Genomic DNA, 24,971 nt, shown 5'->3' with positions numbered 1-24,971 from the left:
AAAACAGTCGTACAAAAACCTCCCTCAGTCAGACTGAACAGAAAGTGAACTGACTGCTGCAGCTGGAAGCTACTGCAGAGACTGATACAGTTCACTGAGGACACACACACACACACACACACACACACACACACACACACACACACACACACACACACACACACCTGATTTGATGAGCATGTACTAAAAAATGAAAAGTTAAAGATGTAAATATCCAGTGGTATCCTTCTAGTATCCATGTCTATTACTGACTCCAGTCCATAAAAACCACCACAAATGTGATAATTAACAACTTGTTCATGAACTTTGACCTCAGCTTTGTTTTATTTTGTATTACTAATACTCAATTCTATCTTAAATTTAGATTAAGATCAAAAATAAATTTTAAAAACTCAAAAACAGAAACATTAGATCACTCAGGATGAAAGAGAAAATATATTTGAATCACCAAATTAAACGAGTCACTGTAATAAATTACATTCTGTTAAACTATCTAAGACGTATTTCAAATAGAAACTATACATTTGAATCAATTAAATAATTACATTTCAATTTTCTCAGGTTTGAGGGTTTCTTTCAGTGTTCAGTTACAACAGTTTTAGTTACAACTGAATAATTAGGGGTTTAATGACAGAATCCAGGGTTTTCATTGCAGTTTTAGGGTCAAGATTCTTTGTTTTGTTTTTGTGTTTGTTTCTCTCACTTCTGTCATCACTCCAGAAATATCATACATGTGTCACATGCAGCAAAGCCTGAGGTTGAGAGTTTTGTACAGGAAGAGGTGAGACATTGCTGATTTCCTTCTTTTTAGTTGGCAAAAAACCCTAAAAATAAAATATTTTGCCTTAAAATCAAAGATTCCAGAACACAGTCTTGTTGCCATTTCTAAGCTCTTTTGTGCATGTTCAGGAAAAAATATGAAAATATCAGCTGCACTGTAAAAGTGTTAACTTTGCTGTTTCTTACAAAATATTCTGATGAAAGAGGCAGGTATAGCTGTGACCCTTGAGTTAGTGCAAACAACAAGCTTTTATTGTCACATACACATGCATGTAGTGAAGCTCAGTCTCTGCATTTAGCCCAGCACACACAGCAGAGCAGGGGCACCTAGAAAGCCCCCGTGGAGTAATTTGGGGTTAAGGGCCTTGCTCAAGGACCCATAGTGCTGCACTGAGAGTGGAGACAGGCAGCACCTCAACACTAGGGTTTAATCCCGGGATCCGGGATTCCCGGGAAATGCGATCAGAACCATTTCCCGTTTCCCGGGAAACGTTAGACGGGAAACCGGGAAAAAAGTCGCGCGCGTCGATTTGACTTTCAGAAAGAAAAGAAAGCTTCAGAATGTTAAATTTAAGGAAATATTGAGAGAAGGGTTCGTTTAATGCGAAAAGCATTACTCTTCATTTCAGGCACGTTCAGCCTCCGTTTAAGGCTTCAGCCTTCATCTCAAGCGTTTTAATAGAGGTATTACACAGTTGTACTTTTTTCCTCTTTAATTTGTTGAAATCGTAGGCAATGTGTTTACCCTAAGGTATTTTGTATTATATAATTTTATATTATTATATATTGTTATATTGCATTATATAGCCTATAAAATATGCCTGCCCTGAACAATAAAGAAATATCTGTTTAACTTCGAGTGTTTCTTTTCCTCGTTTGCAGCCGCTTACTAACAACCATGAATTAGGATACGGGCCTAATGTGTGAAGAAATTATCATGAAATAGATTGCTTTAACATATTTCGCTTTTAAAATGGAGTTGAGTAAAATGTATATTTTTTAGGCTATAATGATTGGCCAGTTTTTCAAAAGACGATTCACAGCGAACCTACTTTAACCCTCAGACACGGTGTTATAAATTTGCTGTTGCCAGAATGGCAATGACCAAGTCGTAGTGCATTACTCAAGGCCCTGTGTTATGCCATATTATAGTGTAGTACGGTAGTTAACTTTTCAATGACTATTACAGCGTTCCACTGGTGGAGATATAGCGCAACAGATGTCGCCACGACAGCGTGGCTGAGCCTTTATCAATGCTGTGGAGATGAACCGTATTGTTTTGCACCAGCAGTTGTAAAATATCTTGGTATAATTCCATGTACAATGGAGGAATATTCGAATTATATTTGTTAAGGGAGTGTTGAGGAACGATACAACACCGCATAGCTCGAGCACTCCAATGCAGAGATGTAGGTTTTATTGCATTAATCAAGCCGACGTTGCCCCCTACTGGGCATAACAGGACATAGCTGGAAAGCTACCTCTACAATATCAGAATAGGTTAAGGCCGACACAGGCTACAGAAGGCCTAATTAAAATAAAAAAATAAATAAACTTTTTCCCGGGATTCCCGGGAAATGGCTCGTCATTTCCCGGGATTTGATTCATGTCATTTTCGGGAAAAATATTAAACCCTACTCAACACCTCATAATTCCACTGCCACTCTGAGTCTCTGGGGCTTTTTGGTGATGGTTCAGATTCCAGATGGTTTTTGATCCATCCAAGGGTGGAAATCCCATTTCTTCAGTACATGCCAGTCAGGAGATTCAAACCAGCATCCTCTCAGTCACAAACCCTCCTCTTCTGCTCTAGGACACCACTCCCCAAGAGAGCCTTACAACCTTTTGATCACAATATATTTGATTAAATTGCATTATAGGCAAAGGCATCAACATAAAGTGAAGCATGTAATGAAAAATTAAAACTTTCTAATTCAATGTGCAGTATTTAAACTTCCATTTAAAAGAAAAATGGGTTTTTTAAAAGTTAAAGTGCAGCTGTTTAATCTCAAATAAACAACAAGAAATAGCAGAAAATAAACCAAACATACATATTTACTCTGGTTGCTTTTTCCTTTTATTATTTATTAATTTAAAGCCTGTCATGTCTGGCAGATTGAACTGCGATCTGAATGCGTTGTTGTGCCAAACATATTTGCTCTTTCAAGATGAGCTCTAAAGGTTCTCAACAGGCTCTTCTTATTAATGTTTGACCCTTTATTTTTTTATTTCAGTTATTTTTAACATACTGTGTAACAAACTCTGTGCCAGAGCTGACAGGCTGAAGAAAAACAAGAGAAAAGAAAGAAAAGAAAAAGGGAGAGAGAAAGAAAGAGAAAGAAAAAATGAGAATAGAGAGAAACTAAACAAACGTTGTTGTGTTGTGATTGCGTGGGTGTTTGTGTCTGTGTCATGAAATGTACTTACCAATGAGGGCAGAAGGCAGCAGCTCCGCCCATCAGAAGCTAGAGGCGGGTAGAGAAAGGCCCAGGAAACCCAGGTCACCAGCAGCTGGGGGCAGCACGGTGGTGTGGTGGTTAGCTGCCTCACAGTTATCATGTGGGAGGCCTTGGTTTGATTCCACCTTGGCCTCTCTGTGTGAAGTTTGCATGTTGTCCCTGTGTCTGCTTGGGTTTTTTCCAGGTACTCCAGTTTCCTCCCACAGTCCAAAGACATGCAGTTACAGGGGTCAGGTTAGGTTAATTGTCCATCCATCCATTCGCTTCTGCTCCTCCTGTTCAGGGTCACGGGGGGGCTGGAGCCTATCCCAGCTGTCATAGAGTGAGAGGGTGCACCCTGAACAGGTAGCCAGCCTGTCGCAGGGCCAACACAGAGAGGCAAAGAACCTTTCACACTCTCATTCACACCTATGAGCAATTTAGTGTAGCCAATTAAAAAAACCCATGTTGTCCCCAGGCAGACACGGGGACAACATGCAAACTCCACACAGAAAGAGGGAGAGGCCTGGGCCAAGGTGGAATCAACCCCAGACCCTCCAGATGTTATTCTAACTGTGAGGCAGCAGTGCTAACCACTGCGCCACCGTGCTGCCTCTCGCCCCGTGTCAGCTGGGATAGGCTCCAGCCCCCACACAACCCTGACCAGGATAAGAAGTGAATGGATGGAGGGGTCTGCCATGGCAGATCTTTGCTGGAGAGGAGACGACATCCATGACTGGAACTGTCTGTGTCACTTGGAGTCATGGATTCCAGTATCACCTTCAGCAGAGCAGACCAAAATGATCCTGCTGCTGGTGCATCTTCTGTGGGACTTCTTTGTCTTTGCTGTTTCCATGGGTGACCTGGCTGCTGCATCATCTGCAGTCACCTCTGTTTTATCCATATTTGCAGATTTCCCAGTGGGAAAGGAAGGCTGGCCAAGAACTGTTCATGAAAAATGAATTTATTTTTTCATTTTATGGACATGAATTTCTACCATGCTTTCATGTCTGTGAACACCAGTTTGTAAATAATTTAACAGGAAACATCGTGTAAGGAGCACATTGTTGATGTTACAGGGAGGTGTCACCATGACAACAAAGTTTTAAGAGGGTAATATAATAATGAATGTGTGTGCGCGCGCGCGTGTGTGTGTGTGTGTGTGTGTGTGTGTGTGTGTCACAGTGAACATTACTAATCTCCATTAATTAACTTATGCCAGTCTGATTTTCTTGAACTGCTGCTTATCTTCCATCCATCCATCCATTCGCTTCCGCACATCCTGTTAAGGGTCGCGGGGGGGCTGGAGCCTATCCCAGCTGTCATAGGGCGAGAGGCAGGGTACACCCTGAACAGGTCGCCAGCCTGTTGCAGGGCCAACACGGAGTGACAGACAACCTTTCACACACTCATTCACACCTATGGGCAATTTAGATTAGCCAATTAACCTAACCCCAGTAAGTGCATGTCTTTGGAATGTGGGAGGAAACCGAAGTACCCGAAGGAAACCCACGCAAGCACGGGGAGAACATGCAAACTCCACACAGAGAGAGGGAGAGGCCTGGGCCAAGGTGGAATTGAACCCAGGCCTTCCAGATGGTATTCTAACTGTGAGGCAGCAGTGCTAACCACTGCACCACCGTGCTGCCCCTGCTGCTTATCTTGTGTTTTTAAAATAAAAGCTTTACTTTAATAGTCAGTGACAAAGTGTATGAAGTGTGATGGGTCTCACATGAACAGTATGCATCTGTCATGAGGAGGAAGGGAAGTCTTTTTCATCAGGTGGAGAGCAGCTTGGAAACAAGGAGTACAACACTAGACCCCACTGTGCACTGTGCAAGCAATCATATTGAAATGGAAGGAGTATCAGACCACTGCAAATCTACAAAGACCCGGCCGTCCCTCTAAATTTTCATCTCAAACAAGGAGAAGACTGATCAGAGATGCAGCCAAGAGGCCCATGATCACTCTGGATGAACTGCAGAGATCTACAGCTGAGGTGGGAGAGTCTGTTCATAGGACAACAATCAGTCATACACTGCACAAATCTGGCCTTTATGGAAGAGTGGCAAGAAGAAAGCCATTTCTCAAAGATATCCATAAAAAGTCTCATTTAAAGTTTGCCACAAGCCACCTGGGAGACACACCAAACATGTGGAAGAAGGTGCTCTGGTCAGATGAAACCAAAATCCAACTGTTTGGCCACAATGCAAAACGATATGTTTGGTGTAAAAGCAACACAGCTCATCACCCTGAACACACCATCCCCACTGTCAAACATGGTGATGGCAGCATCATGGTTTGGGCCTGCTTTTCGTCAGCAGGGACAGTGAAGATGGTCAAAATTGATGGGAAGATGGATGGGGCCAAATACAGGACCATTCTGGAAGAAAACCTGTTGGAGTCTGAAAGAGACCTGAGACTGGGACGGAGATTTTTCTTCCAACAAGACAATGATCCAAAACATAAAGCCAAAACTACAATGGAATGGTTCACAAATAAACGTATCCAGGTGTTGGAACGGCCAAGTCAAAGTCCAGACCTGAATCCAATCGAGAATCTGTGGAAAGAGCTGAAGACTGCTGTTCACAAACGCTCTCCATCCAACCTCACTGAGCTCCAGCTGTTTTGCAAGGAAGAATTTCAGTCTCTCGATGTGCAAAACTGATAGAGACATACCCCAAGAAACTTGCAGCTGTAGTTGCAGCAAAAGGTGGTGCTGCAAAGTAATTGCCCCTTAACTGGCCAGGGCCCGGGACGGGCCGTTTGTAGTCCCTTTTATATGGCAGGCTAGACCCTCCCATTTTTATTGACACCTCATTCGGCAATCATGTAACTGGCTGCACCAAATCACCTGATAAAGCTACGTGACGCCCTCTGAGTATCACTGGCTCTAGCAAACCCATTTCTTAACATGATTGGCTGAATGAGGTGTCAATCAAAATGGGAGGGTCTAGCCTGCCATATAAAATGCACTTCATTCGGCCGGCGGACCAGACGCGGCCAGTTAACAGGCTATGAAATGGGTTTTTCAGAGCCAATAATAACCAGAAGGCGTTATGTAGTTTTTTCAGGTGATTTTTTTGCTGCCAGTTAAGAGGTTAACGCAAGGGGGCCGAATAATATTGCACGCCCCATTTTCAGTTTTTTATTTGATAAAAGAGTTTGACACATCCAATAAATTTCATTCCACTTCACGATTGTGTCCCACTTTTTGTTGATTCTTCGCAAAAAATTTAAATTTTATATCTTTATGTTTGAAGCCTGTAATGTGGCAAAAGTTTGAAAAGTTCAAGGGGGCCGAATACTTTCACAAGGCACTGTATTACATGTATGTGTTCAGTCTCACACAAATGCTCTAGGGTCCTTTCACCAAGCCGCCTTTTACTGGGTCCAGCTCCACAGTTTCACAGCCACAGCTCCACGGCTCATTCCAGGTCCAATTTAAGGTCGATTATATCACAGCCAGAGTGGAAATTAAAGACAGATGTAATTTACTCAGATGATAACTAACGGTTGATGTCTGCTTTATTTCAGTGTTTTATTTGTTCATGTGCAAATCAGTTTGAGTGAGATTAAATTTAAGCTTCATAACTGGATAGATTTGAACTGTAATGTCTTACTGGAGAGCTGTCAGTATATTTGGAAATGAAGCTATCAGCTTTATTCCTTGGAGTAATGTAAAAAAAGACAGAAAAATTAGATGAATTAATAAAGTATCATCAGGTCTGTAGGCTACATGTAAGTCAGAGAAAAGTAAAACAATAACAAGCACCTTTGAAATGAAGAAGAAGTGCTAACAAACATCATGGACTCCAAGGCAGCATTTATTTAATAAGAAGAATAAAACATGAAGCATTTCTCCTGCTCTGTGGGAGGAATTTGAAAATCCAACATGACATCATTAAGGAGTTGTCACATTGATTTTCAGAAACATTGACCTCTGACCTTTACCTGCAGGTGAAGGCTGCTGGAATTTGAACTTGTCCAAGATTTTTAGTTGATGCATCTATTGCCAAGACATTAAGACAAGCCACATGACATTGTATGAGAAAATGCTTAGTCATGACCTTTGACCTCAGCTTCACAGTGGAAAATCTCATTCTCAACTAGATCTTGTAAATTAGAGTGAAGAACAGATTTCCATGCAGTATCTACACCTACATGCAGCAACACATTCTGATCAAAAGACCACTGAAACAGCAGATGGAACAATCTCACCATGAGGTCAATCTAGGGCCTGAGGTCGAGGTTTCAATCATAACACTTGATCTCACTCAGCAAGTGAGGCACACATTTATCACTGAGATGAACTACAAACTCCATGTAGTGAGTAAAAATCAAACAATAAAAAACTGAGGAAATCTGAGCTCATAAAACTCACACACTTCCATATTTTCAGGATGTGCATGTGTCCAAGATTCATGACCTGACCTCAGCATCCCTTCATGTGATGTCTTTATTTGATATAATCTCTACATTACAAAAGCCAAACTATGCCAAAATTAAAAAATAAAATAAATGATAAACTTTTATTGCATATGTGTCCTGCCTCTCTGCTCCCAGCTGTTAAGAGGCCAGTGTTGATCAGAGGCTGTCCAGGCCTTTCACAGCCACTCACACAGCAGCAGCACAATGATGATGTCACTGACTCTCCTGCTGGCCACCCTGGGGCTCAGTTTGTTGTTCCAGGACAGACTGTCTCTGTCAGCTGTAAAGCCAGTAGCACTGTTGGTGATGACTGACTTGTATCGTCAGGAGACTGAAGAACTGTTGATTCATAATGTAAATGCTGCTGATACATAATTGCATTATTGTAGCAGTTTCACCAAAGATAAAGCACCTTACTGTGACTGTGGATTAATAAATGAAATATGTGTGAGCAGTGTAACGGCTACACACTCCACAGTGATACAACATCATACAAAAACCTCACACAGCAACAGAGGAGCTCAGAAGAAGAGACTCTGAATCAACAGCTGCTCAGAAAATTAAACCATTTCATCTTTTAATAATATCCACACTAGAAACCTTATTTTCTCAAACAAAGGAAAAAATAACAAAATGGAGGCTGTTTTAAGTTCTATAGAAATATAGATTTTTTTTGTAATGATTACAATGTTTCTTAAGTGGTGTTTTTTTAATTATTACAGTGTAACCATCTTGATATAAAAAATCAGGCATTCTGACTTTGAGTCAAAATATTTTTTATTTGTGTTCACTGTTTCAGTTTAATATGTCAGCATTGATAAATCTCTGAAACCATCACTTCCACTGTCAGGATCAATTCTGTCATCATTACTTGAGTCCAATCATCTTCTTGCCCTCCTTCTGAGAGCCAATCAGCTTCTGTTCTGTGTGCTTTAAATCTCAGCGCTCTTCTTTCATTCTGCCTTTCAAACTCTCATTGGTGCGACCCGCCTCCTCCCCATCTCCACCTCATCCTGGACAATCAGAGATCCTCATTCAAGTCTCCACCTGCTTCATCTCTGCCAACACCAGTGTCTAAACTCCAGCCTGCTGTGAGGCTCCATCAGAGTTTAATCATTTATTGCCCAATAATTGATTAATCAGACTTTGATCAATCATCTTAACTTGTTTTAAATGATCTCTCCTTAAAGATAGGGATGACTCTCTGCTCTTTAATCTTTATTATAGATTGTTTCACATGGTCAGAATAAAATGCAGGTCAAAGAACTGCTTCAAGACTAGAAATTATGAAGAGATTAGAGTTAATCTTCCACTGACATGGCCTCAGCATCTATCAAATATATTAAATGTGGATATAAGAATGAATTCAACCATTTTACACAACATTACACTCAATGTGTTCTGCTGCCATTTTTCTTTTGGTCGGCTTAATAAATCTTACAAAATGTTTGATATTGGTTAAACTCGGGGAGTCAAAGAACATGTTTACTCAGTACATTTTTATTCTTTTGAAAAGTTCAAATATCAGTTTTACAACAATCACAAAAGGATCAAACTAGAGGAGATTGTTTTTAGCATTTTTTTATCCTTATGAGATGGAAAATATTATGATTTGATTTTTTTCTTTTAATGTGAGAAGAAAAAGAAAGAAAGAGACAGAGAGAGTTGGAGCACACAGAGAGCAGCAGCTGAAGAAAAGCAGGATCAGAGTCCCAGTGAGTCACATCAGGACTGGGAACACTGGTCTCTCCTCAGTGTCTCTGAGACCAGAGCCTGGGAGCCCTGGGTGGCCTCACAGGTCACAGAGCCCACCTTCCCCCACTGGTCTGCAGTGAGTGTCAGGGTGCTGCTCCAGCTGTAGCGGCCGTCATTGTGCAGCACTGCGGGAGTCCTGCTCTCCTCCCCTCTGATGCTGCCACTGCTGCCGTCCATCTTCCAGGACAGCCTCCAGTCTGAGGGGAAGCCCTTGTTGGCCAGACACATGAGCGTGGCCTTCCCCTGCTGCAGCTCCTCACTGGAGGGACCCAGCACCTTCAGGGCGGGGCGCACATCACCTAGGAGACACCAATCAGCTTAGAGCACAGGAAAAACAAGTTGTTTGTCTCCTTGAAGAAGTTTCTGCCAGATGTTTTTCTGCTCCATCAGTCACTCACTCACACATTGTTTCACTTCCTTTAAGAAAGCTCTCATGCACATCAGCACAGAGAGAATCATCACAGTTTGACCTGAAATATGTTCAAACTACTCTGGAAATAAAAGTATGAATCACACATGACTTTAAAATATTTCATGGAAACAAACAAACCTAGCTCACTAACATTTCTCACTTCCTGAAGATTTCAAACAGTATTTAACAGAATTAAAACAAACTCTGTAACAATATTTGACACAACAAACCATCAATATTTTTATCTTCATGTTGTCCTAAAACATTGAGTTCATCAAACAGCAGTTATTGGAATGACAGCACATAATAAAAAGCTGTTCATCAAAACGTTGGTGAATAATTTTTTCTCCTTTTCAAATAATTAAAAAAATGAATTAAATTTACAGAAATCTTTTTAGAATTAAAAACAGTGATTACTAAAAGAAATAAACTGTTTCTTATATTTTTAGAGCTTTTTACATTTCTAAGAGTAGTTTAGTTTAAAATAACAAATAAAAAAAAATTAGCATGGAAATGAATTGAGATTCATATTTTTCTGGTAAAAACAAAAAGGACCTAAAATTAAATTTGTTTTTGACTTACTTCCAACATCCAGTCTGGTTCCTCCACCAAACGTGTACCACAGTGATACAAAGTCACTGAGCCGCCGTACAAAAACCTCTGACTGCACAGAGACACGGCTCTCTGACTCTGAGACAAACAAACTCAGCAGAATAATTTACTGTTGGTTTAATTTGATCAGCTGAAATCAAAACTAAACAATAGTTCAATAAGGAGAGATTGTTGGGAAAAGCTGAACATTATTTATTTAAGAAGAACTTTATTTGTCACCAGAGGTGGCAAAAGTACTGACTTTCTGTACTTAAGTAGAAGTACAAGTACTTGTGTTAAAAAATACTTTGTTAAAAGTCGAAGTACTGGTTCAACTTCTTTACTTAAGTAAAAGTAAAAAAGTACAGGCTCTGAAATTTACTCAAAGTAAGAAAGTAAAAGTAGTTGTTTGGAGGACGTTTCTACCTGCTATTTTTCTGTAAGGCCAACTGAACCTTATTATATATTATTGTAATAATATAAAATAATACGTAAGAATAGAAATGTTATTCCAATCTAAATTTTAATCCTAATGAATGCAGTCAGCTTGAATCACAAACTGTGAAAGTGAATTTAAACACAGCTCTGTTCTCTGTGTCCTCCATAGTAGAGGGTGACTGTGCCTCCACCTAAACACCAACATGAGGATACTCAGGGGTTACAGTGGGATTCAGAAGCTGGAGGAACCCTAAGATCAGCTGTAGTGGCTCTGCATGGGGAGAAGAATCACAGCTTTCTATTGTAGCTGCAGTAAATGATGTTGGTGTGCAGGCTGTGATCAGCTGACCTGCTGCTGCTGCTCTGAGGTTTACTGCTCTGTGTGGATGAACTGAACTCACAAAGATGTAACCCAGTATTTCACAGCTCTCTGAGCTGATCTCCATCCCCTACACTGACAGCATACAGGCTGTAGAAATGCTGGATTCAGTGAATGAATCTCAGCATCAGCAGCTTTGATTCAAACTCATCTCTGCTGCACTGATGTAACCTGTAACTCTGACCATCAACACAAAGAGCACCAACACAGAGTTTTACTGTAAATACAGTACAACAAGCTAACCTGTTTATTACACACTAAACTGCAGTATTTTCATACAGTCTTTGAATAACACAAAGTCAGCATACCTCAGTTTGTTTTCCAGTCCTTACCTTTAATTCTAACCTCTCTTCTTCCTCTCCTGTCCTCTTTCTCCATCTCTGAGTGAACTTCTCTCTCTTTGCTCTCCCTGTAAATACAGCAGCTCTTCTTTTAGCTCGCAGACACACTGTGTGACAAACTGCACACACTTTGTGTGTTTGCTGATATTTGTTGAGCATTTACAAACGTTGCATTTACCTGCCACACGTTACTCCCTTTATGCTCGCTCCTCTTCAGTAGCGCTCATTAAGATGTTTATGTCCCACGAGCACAACTTACAGACTGTAACCCCTGATTATAGCCCTATAAAGGATATATAAATTACATGGGTTTGCGTATTTAATCCCTTTGTACCCGATACGCCAATACGATTGTCTCTTATTATTCCTCCGTTTATGCTCAGATCGTTTGATGTTTGACGGCACACCGACCGGAAATGCAAACTTCTCCCTGACGTGTTAAAAAGTAACGAGTCTGTTTTGAAAATGTAAGAAGTAGAAAGTACCGATACTTGTGTACAAATGTAGGGAGTAAAAAGTAAGAAGTACTCAGTACTCAGCAGCTGTAAGACTTTATAACCATCACTGCTCCCAACAAAAACCACAATAGCCTACACAACGTAGGATAATATATAATATACTGTAAATAGTCCGGCCTGTTAAGGTTCAACACACAGGCACATCATGTACATTGTATATAGTGTTATTATTATTATTAGTAGTATTAAGGTTAATATTGTTTGTTGATTTTATATATATTCTTTTCTTAATAGTGTGAATTATTATATCTTTATTTATATTTATAATAACTGCGGCTGCTGTTACACCCAAATTTCCCCTCTGTGGGACAATAAAGGCTGTTTCTTCTTCTTCTTCTTCTTAAAAAATAAATACTCAGGTAAAGTACAGATACCTAAAAAAAATCTACTTAAGTACAATAACGAAGTAGTGAAATTCAATCTTTGCATTGAACCCATCACACATGGAGTATGTAGCACACACAGTACAACGTGGAGCAGGGGGCTGCTAGAAAGTGCCCGGAGAGCAACAACCTTGCTCAGGGGCTCACAGTGATGCCAGTCCAAGGATTCAATCCAGCATCCTCTCAGTGATGAACCCTCTTCTTTTCCTCTAGGCCACCACTCCCACTCCACCACATATCCAGAATTTAATTGAGCTCTTTGGCAGTTAGACTCTGATGACCCATCAAAGCAGAACGGTATCCCAGCAGTGATTTAGGTCAGGACCCCCAAAGGAAAGAAAAATAATTTTACCATGGCAGGAAGCTGTCATGCTGTAGGATGTTGTTGTGTCCCTTTTGGGTCTAGGGCCTTTCCTCAGGCAGGCTCCTCCAGATCGGCTCGTACCTCAGTGGTAATCAGTGCTGCCTAGACTCGCTCTTGGTAATCCCAGCTCTCCGTTCTTATCTGTTGTTTCTCCCTCGTTCCAGGTCAACTTCCCACCTCCACTGAAGAGCCGTCCTTTTTTTTCACCATCGTAGCAGCCACAAGTACGGACTTCTCTCTCTCTGGATATTATCTGCCTGTCTGCCTGCTTGCCCTCTGACCCCTGGAAACTTTTGGGATTCTTGCAGCATCCTAGTCACACACCCTCTCAGGAATTACCTATTGGACTGCAAAGTAAGCCTCCAACAATCCAGCCCAAATCACGACTCTGCATTCGAGACTCCATGAAAGAAACATTAATTTTCCTATCTTTCTCTCCCCAGTGGTCCCTGCACTCAGGACTCTCCTCCCACACTCATTCACCCAGACATACAGCTAAGCACTGTTTATTGTGATTGAATAAAAACTTTTTAAATAGAGAGCTGTTTTTCAGGTCTTGCATTATTTGGTCCTTTAAGTTTAGAAGTTCAGTTCCATAAATATGAAAAATACATGAATGTTGGTGGTAGCATTGCCAAGACACAGGATAAAGCATAACATGAATAGAAATTCATGATGGTGAATGAGAAAACTGAGGGAAGGTCCAGATAGAAAAGAGAAAGAGCAAAGCAGAATTTTGACTGAGGCTGCAATGAAGGCTCAACGGCCACAGAGAGAAAGAGGAGCCTGCAAAAGGCTGTGAGCTGACAAGGACTATCCCTCCTGACCTGTTGGAGGCTAAGAGAGCAGAAAGTCTACAATGAGGCAGAGTTGACACAGGAAGGAGAATAGAGAGTCTGCATTAAGGCTCAACACCAACTTGGCCAGGAGAGAGTGCAGAGACTGCAACAGGCTAACACTGGCAAAACAGAGAGAGAGAAAGAAGGAAAACCTAAATTAAAGCTCAAGGGCCGAAAGAGAGAGCCGAGGGCCTGTAATAGGCTGAGAGTTGAAGGACGAGAGAGGAGAGATGGTGCAGGAAGACTCAGAGCTGTTGGAAACCACTAGGAAGCAAAGAGCCTGGGATCAGGATCAATGGCTAAAGCCAATAAAGGCACCAGCAAAAATGAATGAGAAGGAAAGACTTGAAGCCTCCACCAGCTACATGTTGACTTACCAGTACTTTAAGAGTTGAGCGACTTTGAAACAGGAAAACTAAACCGTAGGTAAAGAAAACATGGATGATGAGAGAAAACATGTGGATACAGGATGATGCTGGAACTGAATTGGATGTGAAGAATAGGCTGCTGCTGACCAGCAGTCCATTGGAGGAAGAGAAAAGGTAGAAAGCCTCATGGACCTGCTGAAGCAGCACCTCTGTACCTGTTTATTTATTTATTGATGAGCTTTTTGAAATTTGCCACAGTACGAACAGATATAACAACAGGTCACACAAATGAGTCTGCAAGGAAGAAGGACAGGTAAGCAGTGAGACTGAAAGTATGCAAAGAGGAGACTGATTGGCCTGAAGAACACGGCCAGAAAGATGATTGGATTAGAGCAGTGATGTCATCTTTGAGTTTGACAGCATGGAAAAGCAGAAGCGATGTGAAGAATAAACTAGCAGCCAAATACTGAGAAACACTGACAGAGGAGTGAATACAGATCTTCATTATTGAACTTAACTTCATAACACAGTGACAGACTTAAACATGCAGAAACAATGAAGTAGGAACTGAAAAACAAACCATTTTAGATAATGGAAGTTTATAAGAGCGAGGAATCTCACCTTGAATCTCACCTGAAGGTCGATGTAAGAGCTGCTTTGAAGCATTAAATCACAACAAATCATCTTCCCCAGAAATCAGAGGCTTCCTTTCTGCACTGAGAATGTGCTCACATTACAGTTTTTATCCATTTTAAATGTGGTTTATATAAAACAGATCCAGATATATTACCAGGAAATAGTATTTGTTAAACATCATGAAACTATAAAAATGAAAGGAAATGAGGAAACTCTTTAAATGTTCTTTGAAATATCTGTCAAATATTATGATAAACTGATACATCACCGATCAGTTGACATATCTAAATATATATAAAAGAAAGCAGAAATTATAAGAAGCCATAAAATACAGTGAAAAGTGTAGATTTTGTGCTAATAGATCAGGTTATGAACATTCTAATTAAACTGTTTTATTCATTAATAAACAGCATCATCACACTACAGTCCTTATATGAGTCAGTGAGAGCATTTCCATAGAGAGCCACTTTGCATCAGCAGCACCATGCTCCAGTGCTCTGGGAGACTTTATAGTCCTGACAGTTGAACACTGGATGACTGACAGCTGTCCTTCATCACAACAGAAGCCACAGAAATCGTCCTCATCAAAAACATGACTTTGATCTGCGTCCTCATCTGGACTCTCCTCTGCTGCTGCTTCACAGGTAAAGTCCAGAGAATCAAACTCCTCTCCTCTATCAACATCTGTCCCTCTGAAATGAAGCTGACAAAACCATCAAGCTGCTTTATGTTTGTGTCTCTGTATCCTCAGAGTCCAGAGGACAGATCACAGTGACTCAGCCTGGAGCAGTGAGCTCTGCTGTGGGAGGATCTGTGAGCATCAACTGTAGGACCAGTCAGGATGTTTATGTTTGGAGCATCTACCACTATTTAGCCTGGTACCAACAGAAAGATGGAAAACCTCCCAAACGTCTCATTTATGCTGTTAGCACTCGAGAATCAGGGATTCCAGCTCGTTTTACAGGCAGTGGATCAAACTCTGACTTCGCTCTGACCATCAGTGGAGTCCAGGCTGAAGATGCAGCAGTTTATTACTGTCAGAGTTATCACTATATCAACAGTCAGAATGTGTTCACACAGTGAAAAACAGTCGTACAAAAACCTCCCTCAGTCAGACTGAACAGAAAGTGAACTGACTGCTGCAGCTGGAAGTTACTGCAGAGACTGATACAGTTCACTGAGGACACACACACACACACACACACACACACACACACACACACACACACACACACACACACACACACAGGCCAAAACTTTCATGAAGTACAGTAAAAACATGACCTTTTCTTCTTTAATTCTAACCTAAATAACATGAATTTGAGAAATTTTCTCCCATTTTCCTTATTTTCATTTTTTTTTCAAGTCAAAAGTAGTCAAAGTGGAACAATGTGATTTGTTAAATGTGAACAATCAGATCATTAAAAAGACCTTCATGCCAAATTAAAATCAGTTCATCTCATACGGCTCAAAGAAAATAGGAAATCTTATTTTAAATAATAAAAACCTAAATTTGAAGCTCAAACTCAAAAAAGACTCAAAAAACAAAATAATCATGATCTGCTTCCATGATGTGAGCACAGCTACACATACATGACCTCCAAAGCATATGCAGTGACATATTTCTCCCATACAACAACCTCTGCTTTGAGTCCATCCTGCACTTTGGATTTTCAGCTCAGAGATGGACTTGAGACAAAGACATGTGACTGAGGGCAGGCTGGTCGTATCTCTGCCTTACCTTAACTTTAAAGTTCTCATTTCTGTTTCCTGACAAGAAAACATGAAATTTATTTCACATAATGACAACTTCTTTCTTTTCCTTCAAATGGAGGCAGCAATCAGCAACGTACAGGAAGATTTATGGACACACAGCACAAGTAAAACAAGTCCACAAACACACACTCGTTACACTCTTTGCACAGTGTATGTTCAGCATGAACACACATACAGTGTGTAAGAGCGTTACCTTCAGAAATGTGAAAAAGCTCCTAAACTCCTGTGATGCAAAATATCTTCAAGCTGGAGTTTTCAGCTTTAATGGAAAGCAGATCAGACTGACTTCACTTTGAGCATCAGTAAAGCTCAGACTGCAGATGCAGAGTTCATTACTGTCAGCAGCATCACAGCCACCCGCTCACACAGTGATACAACGTCATATGGAAACTGATCAGAATCAACAAATGCAGAGAAATTTAAAGTCATCAAGATATTACTAATATTTGGTTGATTGAACGTCACTTTCAGTTCAATAAGGAGAGATCACTGAGAGAACAAGAACAAGATTTATTCATAATACAAATGGTTGTTTGGTGATTAGACTCCGATGGCCCAGTGAAGCTGAAGGGAATCCCAGTAGAGATCAGGATTAGGCAGGACCCACATGCGCGCATGTGTGTGTGTGTCTGGGAATTGGAGTGAGATGTGTGAGTTCCGGGCACTGGTGTGTGTGTGTGTAACCCAGGTGACAGTGTGCATTAGGTAAAAACCTGCTAAAAATTTATTTTTGTTTATTATTTCATCTGGAAAAAACTGGTTTAAAAATATTAAAAACAAACATTCAATCCATGGATGATTATTGGTTGGTTAAAAATATGTATGGTTGAAATTTTAAATAGGCAAGATTTTATTCTGAAAGTATCCCAGCGTGGCCCATGTGACTGGTAGTAGCCAACCGGATTTTTTCGGGTTCTGATCAAGATCGCTGCAGACACACAGACGTCGAGCTGCCGTTATTAAACAAAGGAAACTTATTTAAAAGAATATCTTTCATTTTTGAGAAATTGCTTTGTTTCTCCACTTTATCCTGCCCTTCAGACGTGTGTACATTGCTGAATGGGACTTGGCCATTTAAGTTGGAGTGGAGAAAAGTTGAGCTAGTACTGAAGTGGGACTTCATACGCAGTGAAACGAGATGGCGAGCCACCGGACCTGATGAACTGTGAATTTGCTGATCTGTGCATGTGGAGCAACATGCTGTCTGCTGGGTGTTGACCGTTTTCATCCGAACTGGTAGGATTTATCCTTGACTGCTAACAGCAGTCAAGGATAAATCTGCATGTTTAAAAAAATAAACATGTTTAAAAAGGATAAACAATAGAGGGATCAACAGCAGGACAAAAGAAAAGAGACTCTCATGTGCATCACATCTTGTTCAGCCTTTTGCTGGATTATTTTGAGTTGTGTCTTTTGGTTCAATATATTTTTTTTTAATATTGAATGACCCTGTGTGGTACTGCTGTGATATTATTGAGATTGCAAACTATTTTGTTGGTTAAACCTAACATAACATTGAGTCTGCCGAATCTGAATACAGAGCCTAATGTTTGTATTAACTTAAAAAAATAGATAAATAGATTTTGAAGCTAGAGAACTAAACTAGATTTAGTGACTACTGAGTTAACTCAAAAAGGACAAACCAAAGGGAACTGAACAAATAACCCTAAATTGAAGTTATTTCTTTTGGTTAAGATAACAAAAAGAGGGATTATACACCAGGAAGGTGTATGTTGTTGTGTTTTCTGTTGTCAAAGTCTTTTATGGTTTTTGTTGTGTGTAAATAAATCTTGCCGGCTAATTTAAATTTATTCTCTTGGTCTGTGGTCCTTAATTGTGGTGACACTAACTCTACTCTCCGTAGCCGAACCTGTCATCTGGTCCAAACCCTGTAACGACTAAGGTGTTACATGTGTGCGTCTGTAACTGTGTGCTTGTGTGTGTGTGTGTGTTTTTTAAGAGAGAAGGACAGAGAAAAAAAAAAAAGAAAGAGAAAAATTAAAACAATAGTTGCAAAGGTTTAGCATATGGAGTGTGTGAGTGTGAGTCTGAGTGAGAGACAAATCAATTACAAGTAAATTATTGTTGCTTTTCTTTTGGACAAACATTTTTATAGACAATTAGAAAAAGGAACAGTGCATGTGAATGTTTTGTGACATGCAAGGCAAAGTGTCAGGTCAAAGCAAAACATAAAGAATTGAAAACATGTTTATAAAAATATCCATCCATCCATCCATTTTCTTCCGCTTATCCGGGGCCGGGTCGCGGGGGCAGAAGCCTAAGCAGAGAAGCCCAAGCTTCCCTCTCCCCAGCCACCTCCTCCAGCTCATCCGGAGGGACCCCAAGGCGTTCCCAGGCCAGCCGAGATACACAATCTCTCCAGCGTGTCCTGGGTCTACCACGGGGCCTCCTCCCGGTGGGACATGCCCGGAACACCTCACCCAGGAGGCGGCCAGGAGGCATCCTAATCAGATGCCCGAGCCACCTCAACTGGCTCCTTTCGATGTGGAGGAGCAGCGGCTCTACTCTGAGCCCCTCCCGGATGGCCGCACTCCTCACCTTATCTCTAAGGGAGAGGCCAGCCACCCTTCGAAGGAAACTCATTTCTGCCGCTTGTATTCGCGATCTTATTCTTTCGGTCACTACCCAAAGCTCGTGACCATAGGTGAGGGTAGGAACGTAGATCGACCGGTAAATCGAGAGCCTCGCTTTTACGCTAAGCTCCCTCTTCACCACGACGGACCGGTGCAGCGTCCGCATCACTGCAGAAGCAGCCCCGATCCGCCTGTCGATCTCCCGTTCCCTTCTCCCATCACTCGTGAACAAGACCCCGAGATACTTAAACTCCTCCACTTGAGGCAAGAACTCGTTCCTGAGCCGGAGATGGCACTCCACCCTTTTCCGGCTGAGGACCATGGCCTCAGACTTAGAGGTGCTGATTCTCATGCCAGCCGCTTCACACTCGGCTGCGAACCGTTCCACTGCGAGCTGGAGGCCCCCCCGTGATGAAGCCAACAGAACCGCATCATCTGCAAAAAGCAGAGATGTGACTCTGAGGCCACCAAGGAAGAAGCCTTCCGCCACCTGGCTACGCCTAGAAATTCTGTCCATAAAAATTATGAACAGAATCGGTGACAAAGGGCAGCCCTGACGGAGTCCAACACCCACAGGAAACAAATCCGACTTATTACCGGCTATACGGACCAAGCTCTCACTGTGGTTGTACAAGGACTGAATGGCCCGCAACAATGGGCCAGACACCCCATACTCCCGCAGAACCTCCCAAAGAACACCCCGAGGAACACGGTCGAATGCCTTCTCCAAGTCCACAAAGCACATGTAGACTGGTTGGGCAAACTCCCACGCACACTCGAATATCCTTGAGAGGATAAAGAGCTGGTCCAGCGTTCCACGACCAGGACGAAAACCGCATTGTTCCTCCTGAATCCGAGGTTCGACTAACGGACGCACCCTCCTTTCCAGCACCCTGGCATAGACCTTACCGGGGAGGCTGAGGAGTGTGATCCCCCGAAAGTTGGAGCACACCCTCCGGTCTCCCTTCTTAAAGATGGGGACCACCACCCCGGTCTGCCAATCCAATGGCACTGCCCCAGATCTCCACGCGATGTTGCAGAGGCGTGTCAACCAAGACAGCCCTACAACATCCAGAGCCTTCAGGAACTCAGGGCGAATCTCGTCCACCCCAGGGGCTCTGCCACCAAGGAGTTGTTTAACTACCTCAGTGACCTCACCCCCAGTGATGGTCAAGTCATCCCCCTCATCCCCAGACTCTGCTTCCACTACAGAAGGCGTGTCAGTGGGATTCAGAAGGTCCTCGAAGTATTCCTTCCACCGTCTGACTATAGCCTCAGTTGAAGTCAGCAGCACCCCCCCCGCACTATAAACAGTGTGAGTGAAGCACTGCTTTCCCCTCCTGAGTCGCCTGACGGTTTGCCAGAATCGCTTCGATGCCGTCCGAAAGTCTTTTTCCATAGCCTCACCGAACTCCTCCCACACCCGAGTTTTTGCTTTGGCCACTACCCGAGCTGCATTCCGCTTGGCCTGTCGATACCTGTCAGCTGCGTCCGGAGTCCCACAGGCTAACCAAGCCCGATAGGACTCTTTCTTCAGCTTGATGGCTCCCTTCACCTCCGGTGACCACCATCTGGTTCGGGGGTTACCACCACGACAGGCACCAACCACCTTGCAGCCACAGCTCTGAGCAGCAGCCTCAACAATGGAGGTGCGGAACATGGTCCATTCGGACTCAATGTCCTCAGCCTCCCTCGGAATGCTGTCGAAGTTCTGCCGGAGGTGGGAGTTGAAGATCTCCCGGACTGGGGCTTCTGCCAGGCGTTCCCAGCGCACCCTCACAATACGTTTAGGTGTATAAAAATATATGATAAAATAAAGGTGCCTGACTTATAGTTTGTGCATTTACATTTATTTATTTGGCAGATTTGATTATAATCATAATGGAGGGATTATAAGAGAAGAGCGGTCATCATTTTGAATGTCTGAACAAATTGATATTAAATCAAGTATTAAAGGAAAAATACAAAAAGGTGATAATACAAAAAAAAAAAAAGTTCAGTATGCCCTTTAGATACATGAGCTAAAAAAGGTGCAATATAGAATAGGAGAAATTTAAAATTGAACATGTATTTTCATAAAGCCATGTAAGAGATGATAATGTTAACTAACAGAGATCTTTCAGTTTCATTCTAACAGGAGTCTGAACAACATCAGTGGTGCTGCAGGAGACTGGATGCTGATCAGTTATCAATAAAGAAACTCTGGTGCAGTTCAAGGTGAGAAAGGTCATGCCAGGCTCTCCTGAACAGACTGACAGATTCAACAAACGCCTCCTGTCGCTCTGTAAGAAGGCCAAACAGGTGAACTGTGAGTTCTTGACCCATGACCTCTGTGTAAAGTCTGGGCCAAGGGGGAGGGACAACAACAGGTGTGGTCTCCGACTTGGGGGACGTTAACAACAGGTGCGTTCAGTCAACGGTTACCAGTGAAGAAAACACTTTAGTGGTCAAAGGTCAAGGAACTGCAGGAAAAATAACAACTCATTACAATGTTTCAATTCCAGTCTTAACATTTTCAGTAGTCTGACTCATAATCTGTTTTGATATTTTATCATTGGGAGGCCACAGAAGTATAATCTGCTTTTGTTTCTTGTAATACTAATTATTGCTTTTTCTTATAATTTGACATGAGGTCTAAGGAGGGACACGTCCTGATTAAGGTCAGCAAAGGAGGGATGTGTGAGTATGACCTCTGACTCGAGAAATTACCACAACATTTTAGACTCGCTTGACTTTTGATTTTGACTGACTGCAATATGTGGTGTTATATCCAGAACAAGACCAATAAACATACACGATATACAAAATAAGTAAATGAAGCCATAAAGCAAAGTAATCCAGGTTTCTCTTACTAACACTATAGTTGTGTCAGTCTTTAATAGACAAGCAGACTGTTAGTATATGATGGACAGACTAAATTTAACTAGCTTTTCTTTTCCTTTCAAATTGAGAGATCAATAATATTTGTAATTTTAGTCATATGTCATATATATCATATACACATATGATATGATAAATGATTTTCTCTTAAATTAAACTTTACTTTTTAAGGCAGCTTTAACTGGCTGAATTGCCATAGACAGTGTATTATTGGATCTTGGAATCACAATTTTTATATATGTTTATTTTTTCTTTATGTTTGTTTCTATCTTTTTATCTTCAGTGTTTTTTGTTTTTATTTTATTCCATAGGTATAACACATGTACACATACGGAATAAAATTGTAGGATTCGAGGATGACTGATCATAGACTTGTGTGAGCTTTAGCATGTTTTTCTTTTCCATATTTGCTGACTTAAAAGCTGTGCCAAATGTTGATTTTAGAGCATAAATTTATTTTTATTTTTATCTGAATACTTTGAATCAACTCCAGAGTTTACAGAGAAGATGATACTGCTGAAACGTTTTTTTTAGATATAAATGCTTGAGATGAATATCTGTGAATTGTACAATACACATACACACGCTATGAAGACTTCCTTAGACTCACAAATATAACTGTGTGTCTCAATGATGATTCATTGTTTATAGACAACTGCTGCAACTAACTTTTCAGGTGCATAAAAATAGGTTCACTTTTAGTTGAAAAATTTAGAGTGTGTTAAACTAATCTAGAGATGTGGAATATGAAGACACTGAATTATAGATCTTTCAAACCTACACTTGTGCTGGTAAACAGGTGTCTTGGCTAATTGTAGTGTGTAGATTTTAAATTGATAATCTTTGAGTCAGGGTGTTATATTTAGTGAATAAAATTTTAAAAATTAAGATTATGTTGAATAGTTAGACCTGATCTCACCACAGTCTCTATTCAAATTTAAATCGTGACCCTAATGGCCTGCAGTCCAAGACTCAACTTTTTAAACTATAGACAGAAGGAAAGATCAGAACTTTATAAAACCAGACTAGTTTTTCATGGATACCAGTAACCGCTCCCTGATGTGCTGTTATAAGGAGAATGTGTTTTATTTAGCAGGAAGAACATGTGTGAAGGTCTGTCCTGTTGGTGTGGGGACACACCAGTCTGACAGGCTGGATTTAACAGTCCCTGGTTTATGAGAACAGAAGGCTGGAAGGGCTGAAGTTTGGGAGACACAGACTGTCCTCAGTTTTCTGGGAGAATGGGACGGTGCCTGAGTTAGTCCAGATTATTATGTCCATAAAACAATGAGCCCCACAGGGTCCTTTCATGTCTTAAGAGTTCCTGATGGGGTTCTTAACAAAGTATTAAGTCAGCATATATTTAAATATGTGTTTTGTTTTATATCCATTTATTTGCATTAATCTGTCTCAAAAAGTAAGAACTTATTCTATTATGTTTTTATTACATATGAAAACTGAAAAAAATAGCTCATAAAATTTTACAATTTTAAAACAATATTTTTTTCAGAGTTTTATTTAAATAAACGTTTCTTTTTTAGATTTCTGGGACCAGCTTCCATCATGTAGCTAACATGAAGCTTTCAATCATCACATGAAGTTCTTAAACAGATGGAGCCTCCTTGTTCTTGTTAACTGTAGATGTTTAAACAGGAACATTATTGTTATCTGTTTGTTTCATCGCTCACTTCTTTGCTCTCCTGCTGAGTCATTTCTTTGTGCTGAAGTTTAAAATAATAAATAGGTGTGAGTTTCTCATGTGTCCAACTTTTAAGCTGTTGAGTGTAGAGCTATTTCAGATTCACACTAAACAAACAAACAGGTTACTTGGAAACAGTTTTGCTTAAAACATGAACATCTTTATTATCTTAAAAAATATTTTTGATGTCATCAGATGAAAATATTTAAATTTTATTTGGTCTGAGAAAAAAGAGAAACAGACAGAAAGAGTTACAGCACAGACTGTAAACAAAGAGCAGGATCAGTCACATCAGGACTGGAAACACTGGTCTCTCCTCAGTGTCTCTGAGACCAGAGCCTGGGAGCCCTGGGTGGCCTCACAGGTCACAGAGCCCACCTTCCCCCACTGGTCTGCAGTGAGTGTCAGGGTGCTGCTCCAGCTGTAGCGGCCGTCATTGTGCAGCACTGCGGGAGTCCTGCTCTCCTCCCCTCTGATGCTGCCACTGCTGCCGTCCATCTTCCAGGACAGCCTCCAGTCTGAGGGGAAGCCCTTGTTGGCCAGACACATGAGCGTGGCCTTCCCCTGCTGCAGCTCCTCACTGGAGGGACCCAGCACCTTCAGGGCGGGGCGCACATCACCTAGGAGACACCAATCAGCTTAGAGCACAGGAACCACAACTTGATGTTCTCCTTGAAGAAGTTTCTGCCAGATGTTTTTCTGCTCCATCACTCACTCACTCACACATTGTTTCACTTCCTTTAAGAAAGCTCTCATGCACATCAGCACAGAGAGAATCATCACAGTTTGACCTGAAATATGTTCAAACTACTCTGGAAATAAAAGCATGAATCACACATGACTTTAAAATATTTCATGGAAACAAACAAACCTAGCTCACTAACATTTCTCACTTCCTGAAGATTTCAAACAGTATTTAACAGAATTAAAACAAACTCTGAAACAATATTTGACACAACAAACCATCAATATTTTTATCTTCATGTCCTAAAACATTGAGTTCATCAAACAGCAGTTATTGGAATGACAGCACATAATAAAAAGCTGTTCATCAAAACGTTGGTGAATAATTTTTTTCTCCTTTTCAAATAATTAAAAAAATGAATTAAATTTACAGAATTCCTTTTAGAATTAAAAACAGTGATTACTAAAAGAAATAAACTGTTTCTTATATTTTTAGAGCTTTTTACATTTCTAAGATTAGTTCAGTTTAAAATAACAAATATAAAAAAGTTAACATGGAAATGAATTGAGATTCATATTTTTCTGGTAAAAACAAAAAGACCTAAAATTAAATTTGTTTTTGACTTACTTCCAACATCCAGTCTGGTTCCTCCACCAAACGTGAA

The 24,971-nt window shown here is 41.0% G+C and overlaps 3 gene segments (V, D, J or C); 1 reads left to right on the top strand and 2 right to left on the bottom strand.

Annotated features, from left to right (window-relative positions):
* Positions 1-9,228: 9,228 nt before the first annotated feature.
* Positions 9,229-10,529, bottom strand: LOC115788812 (Ig kappa-b4 chain C region-like). The segment is given in 2 exon segments: positions 9,229-9,703; positions 10,399-10,529. A coding segment is annotated over 1 exon segment (258 nt).
* A 4,736-nt stretch (positions 10,530-15,265) lies between these two features.
* On the top strand, positions 15,266-15,756 carry LOC115787772 (Ig kappa chain V region 3381-like). The segment is given in 2 exon segments: positions 15,266-15,317; positions 15,425-15,756. Coding segments are annotated over 2 exon segments (384 nt in total).
* Positions 15,757-23,823: 8,067 nt separating this feature from the next.
* LOC115788813 (Ig kappa-b4 chain C region-like) lies at positions 23,824-24,971 on the bottom strand. The segment is given in 2 exon segments: positions 23,824-24,242; positions 24,935-24,971. A coding segment is annotated over 1 exon segment (258 nt).

The sequence above is a fragment of the Archocentrus centrarchus genome, chromosome 11 (genome assembly GCF_007364275.1).
Source record: "Archocentrus centrarchus isolate MPI-CPG fArcCen1 chromosome 11, fArcCen1, whole genome shotgun sequence".
NCBI classification, from domain to species: domain Eukaryota; kingdom Metazoa; phylum Chordata; class Actinopteri; order Cichliformes; family Cichlidae; genus Archocentrus; species Archocentrus centrarchus.
This window is presented reverse-complemented; position numbering and strand designations above follow the sequence as displayed.